Below are 20488 nucleotides of genomic sequence, written 5' to 3'. Positions count from 1 at the left end.
CTCAGGTGCTTTTATATGAAACAAAGTATTGTCGGTGTGAACATTTTTAAACTTCTCCTAGTGATGGATGTTGCCTTATTAGGACTCAGTGGCTATATTTATCTGGATTGCTTATAAATATTAGGTGTCATAGATTCCTCACACTCTAAATGGATCATACTACAAATGAAATATGCTAAATGGAGGGTCCAGATAACATGTCCATTTTAAAATTCCAAGTCCCTACAGATGTTGACTCTTTTACTGAAATGTTACTAATGCATTTAGTAATAGAATATTAAATGAGCATGTCTCAGCATGTGGTCTCCCATTACCTCACTCTAGTAAATATTCTGATAGCTCCAAATCAGGAGACATGAACCTTCCCATATATTACATCTCTCAATACTTACCTTTGGTGTAGCGTTTTTGTGTCCTGCAAAACGGCCAAGATGCCATTACTTCAATTTCAGTTGTGCTTCTACTTAGTTGAGCTGAAGCTGTCATACTGTCATACCTGTGGTTATATGAAAGTGAGAGGTCTTCCTGAAACTCATACACATTTAAACAGTCTGTTGACACTAAGCAACTGTCGGTTATGTGAGCTTGAACATGCCGAGTTCTGTTCTCCTGTCCCTGGTTTCTAGAAGGGGAAGGCTTTAATGGTTACCTTGAACCTGTGCTTGCTGCCAGGAAGGAGGTCTATTCTGTTCAAACATGACATGGAATCAGGAGTTCATTATACATAGTTACAAAGGTAAAGATGAAAAAAAAACACAACCAAGTTCCTTTTGTAATCTCTAAATAATGTGCCTGGATTTCTTCACCTTTTGTCTTTCATTGTTCACAGTAAAAGAGCGCAGTGATTGCAGGAGGAAACACATTGTTTGCAGGAGAGAGTGCAGTGATGGCAGGAGAGACTGCAGTGATTGCAAGAGGAAGCGCAGTGATTGCAGGATAGAGTGACAGGAGGAAGCACAATGATTGCAGGAGGAAGCGCAGTGATGGCAGGATAGAGTGACAGGAGGAAGCACAATGATTGCAGGAGGAAGCGCAGTGATGGCAGGATAGAGTGACAGGAGGAAGCGCAGTGATGGCAGGATAGAATGGCAGGACGAAACACATTACAGATGGAAGCGCAAGGGAGAGTGCAGTGATTGCAGGAGGAAACACAGTGATTGCAGGATAGAGTGGCAGGAGGAAAAGCAGTGATCACAGGAGGAGGCGCAGGAGAGAGTACAGTGATCACAGGAGACAGTGCATTGATTGCAGAAGAAAGTGCAGTGATCACAAGAAGGAGAGCAGTGATCGCAGGAGAGAAAGCAGTAATCACAGAAAGGAGTGCAGTGACTGCAGGAGGAAATGCAGTGATCGTAGGAGAAAGTTCAGTGATTGCAGGATAGAGTGGCAGGAGGAAGCGCAGTGATCGCAGGAGGAAACACATTGTTTGCAGGAGAGAGTGCAGTGATTGCAAGAGGAAGCATAGGAGAGAGTGCAGTGATTGCAGGAGGAAACACATTGTTTGCAGGAGAGAGTGTAGTGATTGCAAGAGGAAGCATAGGAGAGAGTGCAGTGATTGCAGGAGGAAACGCAGGAGAGTTCAGTGATCGCAGAAAAAACCGCAGTGATTGCAGGAAGGAGAGCAGTGATTCCAGAAGGGAAAGTGGTGATCGCAGGAGGGAGTGCAGTGATTGTTGGAGGTAGCACAGTGATTGCTGTCGCACTGCACTCCTTCCTGCAGTAAGTAAGCATGGTAACTATTCTGCAGGGTGGAAGTATAGAAACAGGCTGAGGGCTGGATGAGACATGACAGGAACAGCTCTGATATTTTATACATACCCCAACTTGTATTTTAGATAAGATGGTCATTTAATTGACAGTTCAGTAAGACAGGAGACTCACTGTGCTACATAGTCATGACAATCCATATCCATAGTATTTGTTACAATGTTATATCTTAAAAATAACATGTATTATATAATTGTACATACATATAGCACTATATGTGTATATAATACAGCGGTACATAATCTGGGAGATTTCTTTATTTAAATAATATAAACATCAAATCTCAAATTGTGTTACCCAGTTAGCAGCTTCCAGGCTGCACCAGACACAACGAATTATGGCTTCCTAACCCAAGTTTCTTGATCCTACACTCCCACCCCAAATATTAACAATAGGGTTTGGTGTAACATCCCCACCACCCCACATTCACAAAGGCTTAGCATCACAATAGTCACTTAATTCCCTCAAAGTGCATCTATCTTTAGCTATGAGATGTACAGACATGCTCTAAATTTCTGCCCTGCAAGAGACCAGCAGTGTGTTCTTCAGCTTACCGAGTCATCTATTATCCACTAACCCCAACAACATGATCAGACATCAGAAAAGTAATGTTCCATTAGCTCCGCCTTCCACCAGATAGTTGTTCATAAGCCCCACCCTCTGTGAAAGACCAGCACAGTATTATTCCATTAGCACCACAGTCAATCATAGATATCTCTTCACTAACTGTTCCTTCTTTTGCCAGTTTGCAGCTGAGAACTGTTCTATTGGCCCCCTACCCTGGTGATGATCTACTCTGAAATTCCCCATAGAGTGTCTGTACTTCTACTAGTGCACAAAGCCACACACAGATTGTGTTCGACACAAGTTCCACAACACATGTACCAGTTGTGGTATTGTGGTGATTTGCACAAAATAACCAGGGAATGATGAGAACCACATAGGGCATTATAAGTAGGGCTCTTTATACACACAAAATATACTGTGTGTGTGTGTGTGTGTGTGTGTGTGTGTACTCACATGGCAACATACAACCACTTTGTACAAAGCACACAGCAGACAAACACACAAGGTACACATAATGCACTCATCCTCTCACTCATACTCTGCTACCATTCCCCATATATTCTCGCTTGCTAATAATACACTCACACTTAAATTTGCCCTCTCACACTGCCCTTTCTACCCCGGTCAGATCTCTGTGGCTAATATGTCCTGGAAGGAGAGCTCCATATCAGGCAGAGTCATAATGGGCCCGTCGTCCAGGTCCTCTCCACTCAAAGCCCGCAGCCTTTGCTCTAGGGCCTGACATCGTTGACACATATGAAGGTAGTTTTGCTGCAACTGGCGCTGGTAACGGATGACCTTTTCCTTCTCGTCTCGCCACGTTTTTCGCTCCCTCTGGAACACATCTGTCATCTGCTCATTGTTCTGTCGTTCTGCCTCTAGCTCTGTACGGAGGGTCTCCAGCTCAGCCTCAGATGGGGCAATTTCTTCCCTCTCTTCCCTCTCTGCCTCTGATACGCGTAGTCGTTCCTCCGCTTCCCTGGCCCGCTGCTCCTGAGCCTCAGCTCTGCCTTTAGTCTCCCGCAGTTGGGCTTTCAAACTGAGAATTTCACTGGCACGAAGGGAGGAATCCTCTTGAGTCTCCCGTAGCTGCTGACGCAGAGATGCAATCTCCCCTGATTTCTGGCATACCTGCAGGAAGCAGTAGAGAATTTAGAAACTAGCCTCTTATTCCAAGTTATTCCATCTACCTCACCTATCACTTTTCTCATCTATTATCTTTAGCCTCATAAACAAATATTTTGTTCCTCAATCGCAACATCTTTAACTCATTACTGTTCTCCTACTACCTGTTATTATAATCGGTGTAGATTGTTTATACAGCACAATACTGCATTAGCCTGCCTGGAGCCTCTGAAGTTTGGTATTTATTGTTTATTGTTCAGTAATGTCTTACCCTGTATAGTCTACTGTTTGTGCAGTGTACGGCGCTGCGGAACCCTTGTGGCGCCTAGCAAATAAAGGATAATAATAATAATAATAATAATAATAATATGGCCAAGTTTCAGATCTGAATTAGCTTTCTTCTGAATTTGTGCAAGTGCACCTATTTTTTTTCTTTTAAAGTTCAGAGTTACAGAGCAAGATAGCGACGTTTGCAAATTAGCAGAAGTTTGCACCGAGGAATTGAATTTTTAGGGCCATTGACTACTACACCGAAGGGTGCATGGGGATTTCCACTCCGCAAAAAAGATTTGATTTATTTTACCAGGCAAACAGTAGGCGTGGACCTGGCAGTGCGCTGGTGGCCCAGAGCATTGTGTTACGCATTAAGGGGCATATTCAATTAGCTTTTGGATTCGCGGTAACGCGCCGGAACAGCCGCGAAACGTAATACACGGTACCGCAATAACGTGGATTTTCGTTCGCAGCCCATAGGGTTGCGAACGAAAATCGGCGTTAATGCGGTACCATAATACCTGCAAGAACGCGCACTTTTTGCGGCAACGCGCGTTACCGCGAATCCAAAAGCTAATTGAATATGCCCCTAAGAGTACTATAGCATGCTATGTTTTTTTCAAACCCATTCTTCTGATTTCTCAAATAAAGAACAAGTCTGTGGAATATGACACTGTTTCATTAGGTATTGCCAGAGTTTCTGATCCCTATTTAGATTTTGGCTAAAAAAAAAGGCATGTCCCTCTTTTGTCAACGTATACCTTACCCATTTTTAATCTTTTCTCTCAAATCTCTACTTATTCCTTTCTTTCCTAAGTGCCCTCTGTTTCCACAGCCCCTTATAGTCTCACCTCCCACTGTGTCTCTTCCAGAGATGGACTAATGGCGATCTTCTTCTCCTTTTCATACCCTCGTACCTTGCTTTCCATGGATTCCCTCTCCTGTGCCACCTGGATCTGTAGCATGTGCTGGCCTCTCTGGCCCCTCTGTGAACTCTGCCTGGACCTGGATATACCTCCTCTATGACCTTCATCTGTGTTTTCTCCAGGCTCTGCTCTTACCAATTCTTCACAAGACGGAGGAGACCTTGGGCCTGGTTTAGTGGGGACGTTTATTATTTTATTGGCATTCCCACCATCTGACAAAGACATAGCCCTGAGGCTCAGCATGTTGCTTCGGGAACTCTGTGTGATGTTGTGGGCACTGCCTCCAAAGCGCCCTGTTGGCATTAATAAAGCATCCAGCTGGCATGCAGTGCCCAACTTGCTGGGATGAGTGGGAAGGCTGGACATGGAGTTCCTGCCGGATTCTGACATGCCACCCACGCAGTGCCCAGCCCTGCTCTCTGCCTCCCGTGCACGGTCTGGTCGGTAGTAAAGAGAGAGTTGTGGACCGCTCTCTGCAGCTGGGTAACATGTGACAGCCGAGTTTCTGCGCATTCCAGGCTTCAGTGGCGATGGGCGCAGGGCATTCATTTCCTGAGTGAGAAAAAGACAACATTAAATAACTTAATATGTTCTGTCGTTTACATTCATTGATTGTGTGTAACCATCAATTTGTACAACAATTCTTCAGACTAGTCACATGCCAATCAATACTCCCCTCTTTTCACATTCCTTGCTTTTCTTCATCCCGTTTCCTTGCCATTTGTTTGCCTATTAATATTTTAATTACTTTCACACTAACTTGCATTGTCCAATATCCTATCATTCTCTAACATTTCTTCACTTGATATCCCCATGCTGTCCACACACGGAATGTTTCTGTAACGCGACTCAAGAGCCAAATGACAAAGTAGTTGATCCATTTGGCCACACACACACGGTCAGACGAGATCCAGCCATTGATCTCTTGAGATGAGCCACCAGATTACTTGATTACAGAATCCATGGCAGAAACAAATTGCTATTTTTAAGAAATGTATATAAAATGTTAAGAAAAGTAAATTATAAAAAAATGGCAAAAACAAAAAGCCCACATAAAAAAACTCACCCTCCCAAAAGGCAAACAAAAATCAAACGCACACACAAGAGGTAGATTTAATGCACTTGTATTATGATTTATTCTGAAATCAAATTGTATGTTTCTATGTATGTAATGTACAAAAAGGTTGCTATTGGCCCACAGCTACAATAATGCAGCGTGTGTGGACACCTTAACATCCATCCACAGTAACTTGAACTAAAAGTATAGCTCACAAACAAGCCGATCCGTGTGGATGCAACATATCTATGATATACTGCAGTGGTGAAAGCTGTTCTTAATCTGCCTGTTATAACCCAGAGAATAAGATTGAATGACAGCAGCTGGTATCTGAGTCATGTGACCTCCTCTACAAATGATAGGGAGGTCATACAGCATGACCAATCAGAGGAGGAGGAGTTAGTGCAGTGTGTTCTACACTATGTGCTCTCCCTACATCCTCTGCGGGCTCCTGTTGTGCAGGTAAATGTGGGCAGGTGGGAGGGGCTTGTGGAGGAGGTCTGAGAAGCATGTGAGGGTGTCTGAGTAGAATGTGAGGAGCATGTGGGGAGGTCTGAGAAGCATGTGAGGGTGTCTGAGTAGAATGTGAGGAGCATGTGGGGAGGTCTGAGAAGCATGTGAAGGTGTCTGAGTAGAATTTGAGGAGCATGTGGAGAAGTCTGAGTGACTTGTGAGGGGCATGTGGGGTAGTTTCGGAGTACATGTGAGATTTCAGGCGTGTGAGAACATTTTGTAACAAGTGGGGTCTGAGGGCATGTGGGGCTATTTTGAAGTAAGTGGCAGATCTGAGTGGCATGTGGTGGATTTTTAGAGCAGGTGGGCATGTAGGTGCATTTTGTGATTAGAGATATGAGGGTGCCAAAGTTGTTTTTGGGGCTTTTTTTTTATTTATTTTTGAAATTAAGGGTAATGTGCAGCCCTTTTGGGGGTTGGAGGGCTACACATGTGGCTCTGGAAGTATATTGGGCTGTCAATTAATGGCACTGTGTACACTTTATGTAAATACTTGGACAACACTACCATAATATGTTGAAATTGGTACATTGCAATGATTTGCCTATCTTTATCTCTTAATTTCGCTTATTCACAGAACACACTCCGGATCCTGAGGATGTAACCTATCTATTACTTTCACTTCTCATCTTCCTTACTTTTGCTCTCTTCTTCCTCTTCTACTTCCTCTTCTACTATCATCCAATGGATGCTGCTTATTCTGACTTATTTTAATTATTTTAGCATTTTTCTAAGTGGGACTATGAGAATCAATGGGTTATTTTGGGATTATGAAAGGTTCAGATTAAATTGTCATTCCATGTTCTATTGAAATTAAATCCTCATATTTTTACCACAAACTTTAATTGAAGGTACAAAGTTCAACATTTACACTATCTCAATCTTACCAGCTCTAGTCGATTGGGAAAATGGATCATACTGGGTTGGTTACAGGTCTTGCTCGTTGGAACAGGATACTCCTGGACAGGTTGACTTTCTGGCTCAGCGTTGGTGACTCCTCCATGATACTCCTGCCTTGGCCCCACATGTTGTTTCTGGCTTACTTTGATGTAGAAGAAGTCTTCGCTTCGGCCCATCTTGGAGCCCCCTCCCATGTTGTGTCCTGAATCCTGGGAGAAGCCAAATCGGAGAATGCCATCGGAGCAACGACTCAGCTTCTTGAGATGGGGTGGTTTTCGGCTACGGTGCTGAGAACCTCTTCCCTGCTTACTGCTGAAGCCATGCCCAGAGAGGAGGCTGCCCACACTACCCATTGTGCCTCCAGTATGGACAGAGAAGGGGGCCTGCTAAGCAAGGAGCCAAAGAGAAAAAGCAGGGGGGTAAAGGTCATATCCAGGGGTCACCCATTCCTTGATAAAAAGTGCCTGAGAGAGGAAGAGGTAAAGCAAGTTTTATATGTTATTATATAGTAGTACTTTCCAATGTCACATATATAATATACCTTATAATATAAAAATAACTTCTTTCTGTTTAATGATAATAAATGACAGAGATACAGCTAATAATTGGTAAAAAAAAAAAAAATGCACATCCTTGCCATGCACAATATCGTATATTAAATACATTGAAACTAAAACATACAATTATATCATCATCATTTATTTATATAGCGCCACTAATTCCGCAGTGCTGTACAGAGAACTCACATCAGTCCCTGCCCCATTAATACACAGAGAGAGAGAGACAATTTTATAGCAGCCAATTAACCTACTAGTATGTTTTTAAAGTTTGGGAGGAAACCGGAGCACCCGGAGGAAACCCACAAAAACATGGGGAGAACATACACACTCCACACAGATAAGGCCATGGTCGGGAATTGAACTCATGACCCCAGTGCTGCGAGGCAGAAGGGCTAACCACTAGCCACCGTGCCTCATGCTATTTGATTCAATATTTGCGCAAATACTTCTAATTTTACCAGGAAGTCCACGTGGGCCAACATAACCCGACCTGTAGGGATTAAAAATTGTGTGTCCTTTGATGGCTGGAGTTCGGTGGATAGGGGATGATCCTTGCTTAGTGGAGGCTTGGAACATGAATGTTCAGCACTCACATGCGGAAACAACACTTTGTTTTGTGGGAAGATATGATTATGTTGGTGATTGAAGGGTTGGTAAAGGGGCTTCCTTTTTAACAGGGGGTAGAGGTGAGAGCTGCAAAGGATTTTTCACCTTGTAAGAGGACATAAAATCTACCAGTTCACTGAGATGGAGGAAACCAGACTTTGGCCTATGCTTTCAATGAGATAGCCTATCCACCTCCCAGGTATACTTTATATGGAAAGAGTATTTCTACACATACAGTCAAGTCCATAAATATTGGGACATCGACACAATTATAATATTTTGGGCTCTATACGCCACCACAATGGATTTGAAATGTAACAAACAAGATGTGCTTTAACTGCAGACTTTCAGCTTTAATTTGAGGGAATTTACATCCAAATCAGGTGAACAGTGTAGGAATTACAACGGTTTCTATATGTGCCTCCCACTTTTTAAGGGACCAAAAGTAATGGGACAAACTAAACAATCCTACATCAAACTTTCACTTTTTAATACTTTGTTGCAAATCCTTTGCAGTCAATTACAGCCTGAATTCTGTAAGGCATAGACATCACCAGATGCTGGGTTTCATCCATGGTAATGCTCTGCCAGGCCTCTAGTGCAAATGTCTTCAGTTCCTACTTGTTCTTGGGACATTTTCCCTTCAGTTTTGTCTTCATCAAGTGAAATGCAGCTCAATCGGATTCAGGTCAGGTGATTGACTTGGCCATTGCATAACATTCCACTTGTTAGCCTTAAAAAACTCTTTGGTTGCTTTTGCAGTATTGTCCATCTGCACTGTGAAGCATCGTCCAATGAGTTCTGAAGCATTTGACTGAATATGAGCAGATAATATTGCCCGAAACACTTTAGAATTCATCCTGCTGCTTTTGTCAGCAGTCACATCACCAATAAATACAAGGGAACCAATTCCATTGGCAGCCATACATGCCCACACCATGACACTACCACCACCATGCTTCACTGAAGAGGTGGTATGTTTTGGATCATGAGCAGTTCCTTTCCTTCTCCATACTCTTCTCTTCCCACCACTCTGGTACAGGTTTATCTTTGTCTGATCTGTCCATAGGATGTTGTTCCAGAACTGTAATGGCTTTTTTAGATGTTGTTGGCCAAACTCTAATCTGGTCTTCCTGTTTTTGTGGCTCACAAATGGTTTACATCTTGTGGGGAACCCTCTATATTCACTTTTGTGAAGTCTTCTCTTGATTGTTGACTTTAATACATATACACCTACCTCCTGGAGAGTGTTCTTGATTTGGCCAACTGTTGTGAAGGGGTTTTTCTTCACCAGGAAACAAATTCTTCTGTCATCCACCACAGTTGTTTTCCCGTGGTATTCCGGGTCTTTTGATGTTGCTGAGCTCTCCGGTGCATTCTTTCTTTTTAAGAATGTTCCAAACAGTTGATTTGGCCACACCTAAAGTTTTTGCTATCTCTCTGATGGGTTTGTTTTGATTTTTCAGCCTAATGATGGCTTGATTCACTCATAGTGACAGCTCTTTGGATTTCATATTGAGAGTCGACAGCAACAGATTCCAAATGCAAATGTCACACCTAGAATCAACTCCAGACCTTTTATCTGCTTAATTGATGATGAAATATCGAGGGAATAGCCCACACATGTCCATGAAATAGGTTTTTAATCGAGTGTCCCATTACTTTTGGTCCCTTAAAAAGTGTGAGGCACATATAGAAACCGTTGTACTTCCTACACTGTTCACCTGATTTGGATGTAAATACCCTCAAATTAAAGCTAAAAGTCTGCAGTTAAAGCACATCTTGTTAGTTTCATTTCAAATCCATTGTGGTGGTGTATAGAGCCCAAAATATGAGAATTGTGTCGATGTCCCAATATTAATGGACTTGACTGTATGTCGGAAATTAAAATGGGTCCAAAGCCTTGATTTTGGAACAAAGGAATAAGACATCAACAGTCACATTCTGTAGTCTAATTAAGACAATGGTTGTAATTGTTTTCTTAATGTCAGATTATTATTTTTTTTTTAAACCTTTTGAGGAATCTATTCGTTGAAAAATTTACAATTCCCAATGAAGAAAACATAGATTTACATATAATCTAAGTTGTCTGTGGGGGGAGTTTAGACGACTGGAAAGGATGGGAGATGGTGTAGTACTGGAACACTATAATTGAGAAGAGGACTTTCATATCGATAAACCTCAAGAAGGACAATAGATCAAGGTTAAAGTCTGGAGTATGAACTCTGATTAATAAGGTAGTCTCAAGTTGTTCACAGACCCATATGGTGACCCTACCAGATTTATCTAACAAAACGGGGGCACAGGAGCTCTCCAATCGAAGCCTGCTAAGATAATATGCCAAATAAATTGTCCTGAGGATAAGTAGCTGATTAACTATGGAAATGGAGATGAAAATTTTTCGTCAAAATTGGTACATCTACATGAGTGAAATTGAGGATGAATTTCCTGATGTTTCTCCAAAAATTGGATAATATAGGGCAGTGCCCCCATATGTATATACATTAGCCAATAGATAAACAGCGCTTCCAACATTTATGTGAGCTTGATGTATATATCTTCTGCAATCTACAATGGACAATAGCTTATATGAATTTACTTGATTTCAAACAAAGATTCAGCTGCGGACAATATTGTCCCCAATATTCATCCACTCATTATCATCATCATTTATTTATTTAGCGCTAACATATTCCGTAGCGCTTTACAATTGGGGACAAACATAGTAAACTAATAAACAAACTGGCTAAAAAGGACAAAGAGGTGAGAAGGCCCTGCTCGCAAGCTTACAATCTATGGGACAATGAGAGTTTGATACATGAGGTTAAGTCTACATTTTACTCATAAGCTAAATGATCCTGTCACACAACAATGTTGGTCAAAGGGTAGTTGTCTTGTGTGAAATTGTGTAACGGGTGATAATAGGGTAAAGTAGTGAGGTTAAGAGAGTGGTTGAGGAATATTATAAGCTTGTTCGAAGAGGTGGGTTTTCAGAGAACGCTTGAAAGTTTGTAGATCAGAGGAGAGTCTTATTGTGCGAGGGAGAGAATTCCATAGAGTGGGTGCAGCCCGAAAAATGTCCTGTAACCGGGAATGGGAGAATGTAATGAGGGTGGATGAGAGACGCAGATCTTGTGCAGAATGGAGTTGGCGAGTTGGGAGATATTTTGAGACAAGAGAGGAGATGTATGTTGGTGCAGCTTTGTTGATGGCCTTGTAGGTTAGTAAAAGTATTTTATATTGGATTCAGTAGAAAACAGGCAACCAGTGTAGAGACATACAGAGTGATTCAACAGAGGAATAACGATTTACAAGGAAAATCAATCTTGCCGCAGCATGCAAAATAGATGGTAGGGGTTTGAGTCTGTTTTGGGGAAGACCAGTAAGGAGGGAATTGCAATAGTCAATGCGGGAGATGATAAGTGCATGAATTAAGGTTTTTGCAGTGTCTTGCATGAGATATGTGCGAATTCTGGAAATGTTTTTTCGATGTATGTAACATGATTTAGATATAGAGTCAATGTGGGGAACAAAGGATAGGTGTGAGTCAAGGATTACACATAGGCAGCGAGCTTGTGGGGTGGAATTTATGGTCATGTTATCAATAGAGATAGAAAATGTCAGGTATGCTCTTGTTGGTGGGTGGGAATATTATTAACTTTGTTTTAGAAAGATTAAGTTTGAGTTGGCGAGAGGACATCCAAGATGAAATGGCAGAAAGACAGTCAGTTACACGGGACAACATAGATGTCGAGAGACCAGGAGAGGATAGATAAATTTGGGTATCATCCGCATAGAGATGATACTGAAATCCAAAGGAACTTATTAGATTTCCAAGAGATGTGTTATAGATAGAGAACAGCAGAGGACCTAGTACTGAGCCTTGCGGTACTCCAACTGATAAAGGAAGAGGAGCAGAGGTAGCCCCAGAGAAATTAACAGTGAAAGAGCGATTAGAAAGGTAGGATGAAAACCAGGATAGAACAGTGTCTTGAAGACCTAGGGATTGCAGTGTTTGTATGAGAAGGGAGTGGTCAGCGGTGTCAAATGCAGCCGAGAGATCCAGGACAATTAGCAGAGAGTATTGGCGTTTAGTTTTAGCAGTGATCAGATCATTAACAACCTTAGTCAACGCAGTCTCTGTGGAGTGTTGAGAGCGAAAGCCAGACTGAAGAGGATCCAACAGGTTGTTTTCGGAAAGGAAGCGTGTGAGGCGGCTGCAGGCAAGTCTCTCTAGAAGCTTGGAGGGGCACGTGAGCTGAGAGATGGGACGGTAATTTGAGAGAGAATTCGGATCAGAATCTTGTTTTTTGGGAATAGGAGTAACCACTGCGTGCTTGTATAGTGATGGAAAGATGCCAGTAGAGGGCGAGTGAATACAGATTTAAGTTAGAGGTGAAATGAGCACAGGAGACAGGAATCTACCAATTTGCAAGGAAATAGGATCAAGAGGACAGGAGCAAGAGTAGTAAGATAAGAAGAAAGTAGAAATGTCCTCTTCATTTGTGGGGTCAAATGAAGAGAGGTGTCAGAGGGTAGTGCGAAGGAATTGAGCTGATTGCTTGTCGAGGAAGAGGATACCAAGTCTAGTCTGATCTTATCAATCTTGTCCTTGAATTAAGAAGCAAGATCCTGGGCACTGATAGTAGACGGAGGGTTCGGGGTGGGAGGATTGAGAAGAGATTTAAATGTGTTAAAAACGGCGTTTGGGGTTAGAAGCCTGAGCTTAGATAAGAGATTGGAAGTATGTTTGTTTTGCAGTGTCCAGAGCAGTTCAATAGGAGCAGTAGATAGAAGTATATGTGAGGAAGTCATTAGAGGTGCGAGATTTCCGCCAGTAACGCTCTGCTTTACGGGAAATTTTTTGAAGTTTTCGTGTTGCTGTAGTGTGCCATGGCTGACATCGAAATCGACATGTAGTATGTAGTGTCGCTGGGGCCACCTTCAAGAGTCTCAGTTGCCTACTTTGTTTTTGTGAGGGTTTTTAATGGAGGAGTTAAGAATGGAAAGAGCAGAATATAAAAAGGAGATTAGGCGTCTGGAAGTTGTATTTCTAAGGAATAGTGTTTCAAATGTTGTTAAAGAACTACTGGTTTTATATGGTAGTAGTTCCTAATTTTAATATTGTTAGAAAAAGCGCCAAACTCTTTTTGGAAGAGTCAATCTATCTTGATTCTTGGAGAAGGGGAGAGGCGAATTAAGAAGCACCAAATCATTGAGAAATACTATGTGGCCCCTTATTCGGATTTTAGAAATGTGTAACAGGGGATTTCACCAGAACTCTCAACTGTCCCAATTTTCATGGGACAGTCCCATTTTGAAGTGACTATCCCACTGTTGGCACATTTGTCCTGATTTGCAGGAAGTTGAACAATCTGGTCCCACTCCCTAAGGCGAGGGGGTATAGATTCCCCCTTTTGGAGGAGGTGTGGTCTTGTCCCAATGTTGGGAGGTATGCACAAGTGAAATGCAAACAGGAGCCATATGGGACAAGGACTAAGTTGATTTTCTGCAGGCAATTCCCAGAACTAAATTGGGGCTTTTGTGCAAATGGAAAAGCTTTACAGTTCCCTAAGTAACGTTAATGTCATTATTATATGATATTATGTTGTCATACTGTAGGAAGCAGTGTATTGGTATACAGGACGCTGTATACACAAATGTATACAATAGCATAGGAATTGCTATGCTGTGGAAAAATGCCATATTACATTCTGCTATAAATCATATATTTACATGTAATAGTTACACGAGATGCTGAAACTTGTGATCGGATAATATGCAAGAAACACTATGAAAAAGCAGGCATTTGTGTCATATAATAATAATATCCTGTGATCTAGCACAATGCAATAGTTTGTCAATCACAAAGGCCACAGTAAAAATACACACATTGTACACAGTGTTCCAAGCTGCGCACTCTCAGTTTCCGTGGCAACAGGAAGTCTGACGCCTTCTGAAAAGAACAGGACAAAAGGTTCTGTTGAAGTGCAGGGAAAGGGTTAAGCCGCAGGAGTTGTAATGGAATTATCAGCAGCGTTGATGCTAAGTTTGGAGAATATAACATGAGATGTTAGATAATCATGATGCGCCTGGTTCATTAAGGCACGCCTAACGAACGTAAGGAGCGGATGTAAAGACACGTCTGTTGTTAAATATGGGTCTTGGTCTGCTCTGGTCTAACAGACAATACACTGCAGGATATGTCCAATACATATGTGGAAAGTAAAGTCACAAAAAAAAATGCATAGAAAAAAATTCAATTAATGTCACCTCTTAATAAAATAGAAATTGGTGACAAAACATCTAAAAAAATATATTTATTTTCTTTACATAACATACATTTATTAGGATGTTATGAATGTTTACTGTACATAAAATGAATTTTTACAGTTGCTACTGATTGCAAACACATGTTCTAGCTGTATACACAACCGTCATCACTAGTATTCACCACTTACACCTGCCCTGTAACTGGTGCAAGTGATAGAACAGGAAAAAACGCTGCTGCGAGGGTTCAATCTTGGCACGCTCTTACTGTACACTGACTACGTGCATTCGCCTGGTCCCCTCCCACATAAGCTGTAGTAAAGGTCATATGCGCTCAAAAGTGAATTGGACGTTGCTGCGTTCACTGGCGTATAGTCTGGTTCTGGACATACGCAGAGTGATTTAATGCAAAATTCCGCACGTATCAGCTTTTACGTTCCTTAATGAATCAGACCCGATCTGTTCATCAGCTTTATGGTGACTAGTAGCAAAATGTAGTTCTTCAGCTGCCGAGGAACTACAAGTCTCAGCATGACCTATTTCTAGAGGCACACTGGGATTTAGAGTTCCACTACGCGGAAGACTGGTAAGAACTGGAATCTACCAATAAAAAGTCTTGGGCTATTGTTAGAAACATGGTGAACTTTAACAGGAAGGGCCGCAGCTCCAAACACTGCGTTTCCCACAATTCCTAATAGCCTGGGACTTTCTCTGTAGATTCCTTGGTTGCCCTGCAGAAAAGCATTATTCACTAAAAGCACCATTGGATATCTTGAGATTTCTCTCGAGCATAGCATGCCCATGGCTGCCATTAGGATTAATGGTTTCAATGGTTTACTTGTTCCCCAACGTGGACAACAAGCTTTACTTCTGTGACCGCATATATTCAAACCACTTAACAGTACAGTTAAAAGGGTGATGTGGGAATAAGCCCTGACCCTCTGTGGCTATGTGGCTGCTGTTGGTATAAGATTCGTCCTTGGCATGCTGCCCTGCTCTGCTTTCACTGGAAGGAGAAAAAAAGTGATCTATTATGAGTAACAGACTGTTACAACACTTATGGCCATTTTAACACGGGATGAACACTTCTGCGTGCATTTGTGATCAATACTCTGTAAAGTGTTGGTTCTGAAAACTTATAAGTCTTTAGGGCATAACTATAGTCATTGCATTGTATGTGACTGTCATGGTGCCTGGCAGCACAGGGGTACCTGTCCCAAAGACAAAAATGTGCCTTAAAATACAAATATAATATGATTGCATAAAACATTTCTCCAGGCACTTGTATGGTTTGGAAAATAGGATGAATATGCAAGATTGCTACTAATGCAATTAATACATTGCCCTATTGTAGACTGACAGGGGATGGATCAGGCATCATATTGGGCTATGACATTATGATACTGATTATGATCATTATGATTATGAGTATAGAGCGCCATCACAGTTTTGCTATGGGACCCGTAAATTACTAGTTACGACCCAGCCTATGGGATATATTAATTTGGTGGCACAGTTTTTGGCTCCCTCACAATACTGGGGCCATGAGTTCCATTCTGGCCAGCGAACTATATGTGTGGAATCTGTAGGTTCTCCCTTTGTTTATGTGGGTTCCGTTCTGGTACTCCAATATCCTCCCACATATACACCGGTAGGTTAATGGTTGTGTGGTAGAGAATTTAAACTGTAAGCCTCACTTGAGCAGAGACTGATGTGAATGAATAAACATTCTTTGTAAAGCACTGCGTAATATGCTGCTGATATATATATATATATATATATATATATATATATATATATATATATATATATATAGGTAATTGTAATAATTTGCCACAGTGAAATGACTGATCGACTGAGCATTTGGTGAGACTAAAAATAAACCTCATTTGTTTGTCAGCATGGACAGATATGACGTGCGTGCTTTCAAGATGCCAGACTTTAAAAAGATCCATACATTGGAAGAGTGAAAAGCAACCCGAATGAATTCTGAGATATTATGGTTTGTTCAATTAACCTCTGTTCAACTGATCTTCTGTAACTTATTCAATATTTAGAAGGGTAGAGATGCCTGATTTTGTTTCAAAGTGGTTCTTGAACCAGTTTGTTGAATCGGCTCTAAAGTTTGCAAGGCATATGTTTAAGCTTATGGCCACATTGTGTTTTACCTGTGATAGTCAGACCTCCACCCCAACAGTTGAACCAAAACCAAACCTGTCCAAAATCATGTTCAACTCCACCGTTCAAATTCAATTGAATTTCAAACTGGTTTAGATTATTCGAACATCTCTTACAAGGGTGTTTGGTGAGCATTTAATAACACAAGTGGGTACTTGCCATACATTTAACACAGCAGAGGGGTAGTTGTGAAACATTTACAGATAGCTGGGGGGTACTTAGTGAATATTATTTATACATTTAAAGGGACATTTGTTAATCACTTATCAATACTAGGGAGTACTTGGTAAGCATTTAATACACATACGGTTCAGAGGTAATAATAATCCCAGAGATAGGCAGGCAGCCCATTCCCACACACTCCTCCGTTCAACCCCAAGAAAGTCTCGTCCCTGATTTTTCAACTGTATAGTCTTAGAGGTAGCTGTTCCTCCCACGCACACTCTGTGCTGTATGAGTCAGATTGGAGCCACCATCGGGGACAGGAGCCACTTACCCAGATCATGTCAATTCCTGACAGCATCCTATGGCAACAGACCCACACATTTAAAAGAACACCCCAACATTTAAAAGGTCTCCCTAAGCTGCTGACTGTATCAAGCCCAATACATTAAGTATACTGAAAGTAAGGAAAAATGTTAATGTTGGAATTAAATGAAAAGGTTACAGTGCAAAACAAAAATCTGAATACTGTAATAAAAAAACATAGCAATAATAATGAAACTTTCAGTTATGAATAAAAACAGATCATTTTCAAATCCCTCAAGATACAATCCCTAAACAACCAAAATGTGTAATAAAAAAATTATTTTTAAATACCAATTTATAGCATTTTGGGGTTGGGTTCTATCACAAGAAAACTGTAGATAAAATATTGCTATACATTTATTAATAATAATAATAATAATAATAATAATATATTTTTGCATTTATATAATCATTTCCTCCTCTTCCAGTACACCCCGGTTTTTGTAAAACAAAAAATATAACTCTTTAATTTTAGTTTTTTATATTCTTTTTTAACGGCCATTATCCAAATGATGCGCTTAATTGAAACCACCAATTATAATAAAATGGTCATTGTAAAAACTATGGACTATGCGCATTTAATATCCCCGTTATATTGTCACCCCCCAGACACCAATTGCACAGATGCTGATGAGAGTTGCTCATTAAACAGGGACCTGCGAGCAGTTTGCTCTTTTAACCCCTGCCGTGCCACAGCCAAGCAGCACATATACTATTCTACCACAGAGCAGAAAGTATGACTCCAATAATTGTCCCCATGTGAGAGTCGCATACTAGATTAACATCTCACCTCTCCTTCTCCGAGACCACACGAACATTACCGATCCCTGACTCCAACGCTCTTCAGTATATCACTCCATTAATCCCTCCCCACCTATAACATGCAGAGCATTCCTCAATTAACCCCTCCGCTTGTACAGCCTTACTCTTTCAGAGAGGGAGAACAGACTGGAAATTGGCTGTGAACAGATCTGGAAATGTTGGCTTACATTCGCTACCAAGCAGTCAGCACCTCACTTGCTCCTTTACTGAATGGTACTGTTTCCTCTAGATATAGAATATGTTTAATTATTAACGCTCTCACTTACAGAGACCTACTCCACAAATTGACACTGCAAAGCATTGCTCCATTGATGTCTTCTCTAACTAACGCCACAGCATTATTTTATGAACCATTATGCTAATATCTGCAGAGTAGCAGATAGTTACTAAAAGATATACAGAATATTATTCCACTCTCATATATACAAAAATAGAACCCACAGATAATGTATTGCTGATGCAGACCATTTACACTGCCAAAGGTTTACAGAGCATTGCTCTATTAGTACTGCAGAACATCACTTTTTTTAGGATCTAAGCATAAATCTGCAGAACATTACTCCATTTTCATATCTGCAAATACCACTCCATTACCATTAACACAAACATGCAAAGCATAATTAAAATACCCACTAATACAGACACAGCATCAATTCATTTCATTCTGTCCTGCCAGAGGCCAACTGTTATACACTGATTTCTCCATTAAAGCCTTCTCTTTTAACATGTTGACTGAACTCACTGGTATCTTCAAACCAGGATACTTCACAATATCATTCCTTAAGCAACCTGTGGTTTTCTAGCTGTTGTGGAACTACAAGACACAGCATGCCCCGCCAGCCGCCTGTTGTAACTTGTAGATCTGCTACAGCCGGAAACCCACATGTCGTCTAACACTGTTCCTAAGACATGCAGAGCATTGCTCCAATATTCATATCTCCATCTGCGTGCAGAGTATTACTTCCTACCTGCAGAGTGTTGCTCCCTTCTTGCCTGTTCAGAATGTTGCTGCTTCCACTCTCTTTCTTAAAAAGTACCCCCCTCCCTCCTCCTTCAGGCATGCAGAACATTACTTACTCCTCCTCATCTATGCAGAGCATCAGCTTCTCAATTTAGTTCTCTCTTAACTCTTCCATTGAACAGAGCCTCAGGTTTTCGCTCACAGACTATCGCTCCTCTAAACTGTTGATAATTAGGATTCATGTGCAGCATCACCAATTGAAAAGTCCCCTCTTGAAAATGTTACTACTCTTTCAGCCATCCATATGAACTTGTCTCATCACTGAGTATTCTCTACACAGTTATAGAAAGCATTGCTGCAAAGCACCATTCCCAATTTCTGTAGCAGCCTATTGCTCCATATCGTTTAAAGCATTTAGCCTGAGACCACCACTGCCCCCCTCTGTGCAGAACATGGTCCCATTGCCCTCTTCACTCACCTGCCCCCATTAATAGCCGTCGGTCAGAGGCCAGACCAGTAGCTCAGAGGATGCGATTATCCACTGACAGCATAGTCTGGTAGCCAAATTGGCAAGCAATGAGGGGTTGGAATAGGATTCAAACTTCTCTCTGATTGGCCACAGAAAAAGACAACATTTGCATAAAACTCCATCTGACTCCCACACACTTAGCTTCTCCTTTCCTCCCTCACACACTCACTCTAATATTCTCACATTTTTCACTTTGTTCTGCTTACTTAGCAGCACTCACTTCAGATTTGTTTTGCATTTCATCATAATTTCATTTGTCGCAAACTCGTTTTTATCATGCACTCATCTCTCAGTCTATTATGCTCTTCTCCCTGAAGCACTAGCAGTAACAGTTAATAAAATGCCAGATACATATCTGCAGCTACAGATTCAGGCTTATTTACAAAAGAAAGAAAAACGCCATAAACGCCCATGCATATCAGTGCTCTAAAATCATATTGTTAGAATGTCTACAGAGACCTTGAAGTTCACCAGTCTTTTGCACAAAGTGGAGACAGCAATTTTGTAGACTGAACCAATAATCACAGGAATGTAGCCTAGAAATTCACTACCAGGGCCTGATTAAGGGTTCTGGTCGCCCTAGGCTAATACGGCCGCAGCCCCCCACCTCCTCCGAATATATAGGTGTATAGGAACACTCCTGAATATAAATGTTCAGGTGCATTCTCCAGCATTCAAATTTAGACAGATTGTGCCATTGTCTCTTACCTGTTCTTGCTCTTCTCTCTTGCAACTTTGTTATCCTCTCGCTGGCTTCTGGAAAGTTGGCGTCCTGTTTTAAAAATGCAAAAATGTATTATAATGCAAACCCTGAATGATTAGGCCCTTTAGTTGAAACAAAACACTCCATTATGGCCAGCTAAAAGTACCCCATTGGACATGCATATATAAGCAATATCTGAATAT

General features: G+C 41.3%; 1 protein-coding gene across 6 annotated transcripts; it reads right to left on the bottom strand.

Moving 5' to 3' along the window:
- Positions 1 to 2006: 2006 nt before the first annotated feature.
- On the bottom strand, positions 2007 to 19633 carry LZTS1 (leucine zipper tumor suppressor 1). Of its 6 annotated transcripts, none has more exons than XM_075207165.1 (4): positions 19532 to 19633; positions 7116 to 7592; positions 4584 to 5210; positions 2007 to 3465 (listed from the first exon to the last, which is right to left on the bottom strand). In XM_075207165.1, the coding sequence occupies exons 2-4, from the start codon at positions 7479 to 7481 to the stop codon at positions 2959 to 2961; spliced, it is 1500 nt and encodes a 499-aa protein (XP_075063266.1). In that variant the 5' UTR covers positions 7482 to 7592; positions 19532 to 19633; the 3' UTR covers positions 2007 to 2958. The 6 variants fall into 6 exon arrangements, with proteins under 6 accessions (XP_075063266.1, XP_075063271.1, XP_075063269.1 ...); XM_075207170.1 differs by having other exon boundaries at positions 4650 to 5210; XM_075207168.1 differs by lacking the exon at positions 19532 to 19633 and adding an exon at positions 19170 to 19356.
- Positions 19634 to 20488: the final 855 nt, after the last annotated feature.

This window comes from Mixophyes fleayi, chromosome 4 (assembly GCF_038048845.1).
Source record: "Mixophyes fleayi isolate aMixFle1 chromosome 4, aMixFle1.hap1, whole genome shotgun sequence".
Classification (NCBI taxonomy): Eukaryota; Metazoa; Chordata; class Amphibia; order Anura; family Limnodynastidae; genus Mixophyes; species Mixophyes fleayi.
Note: the sequence above shows the minus strand (reverse complement) of the source record. Positions and strands in the feature narration are given on the sequence as shown.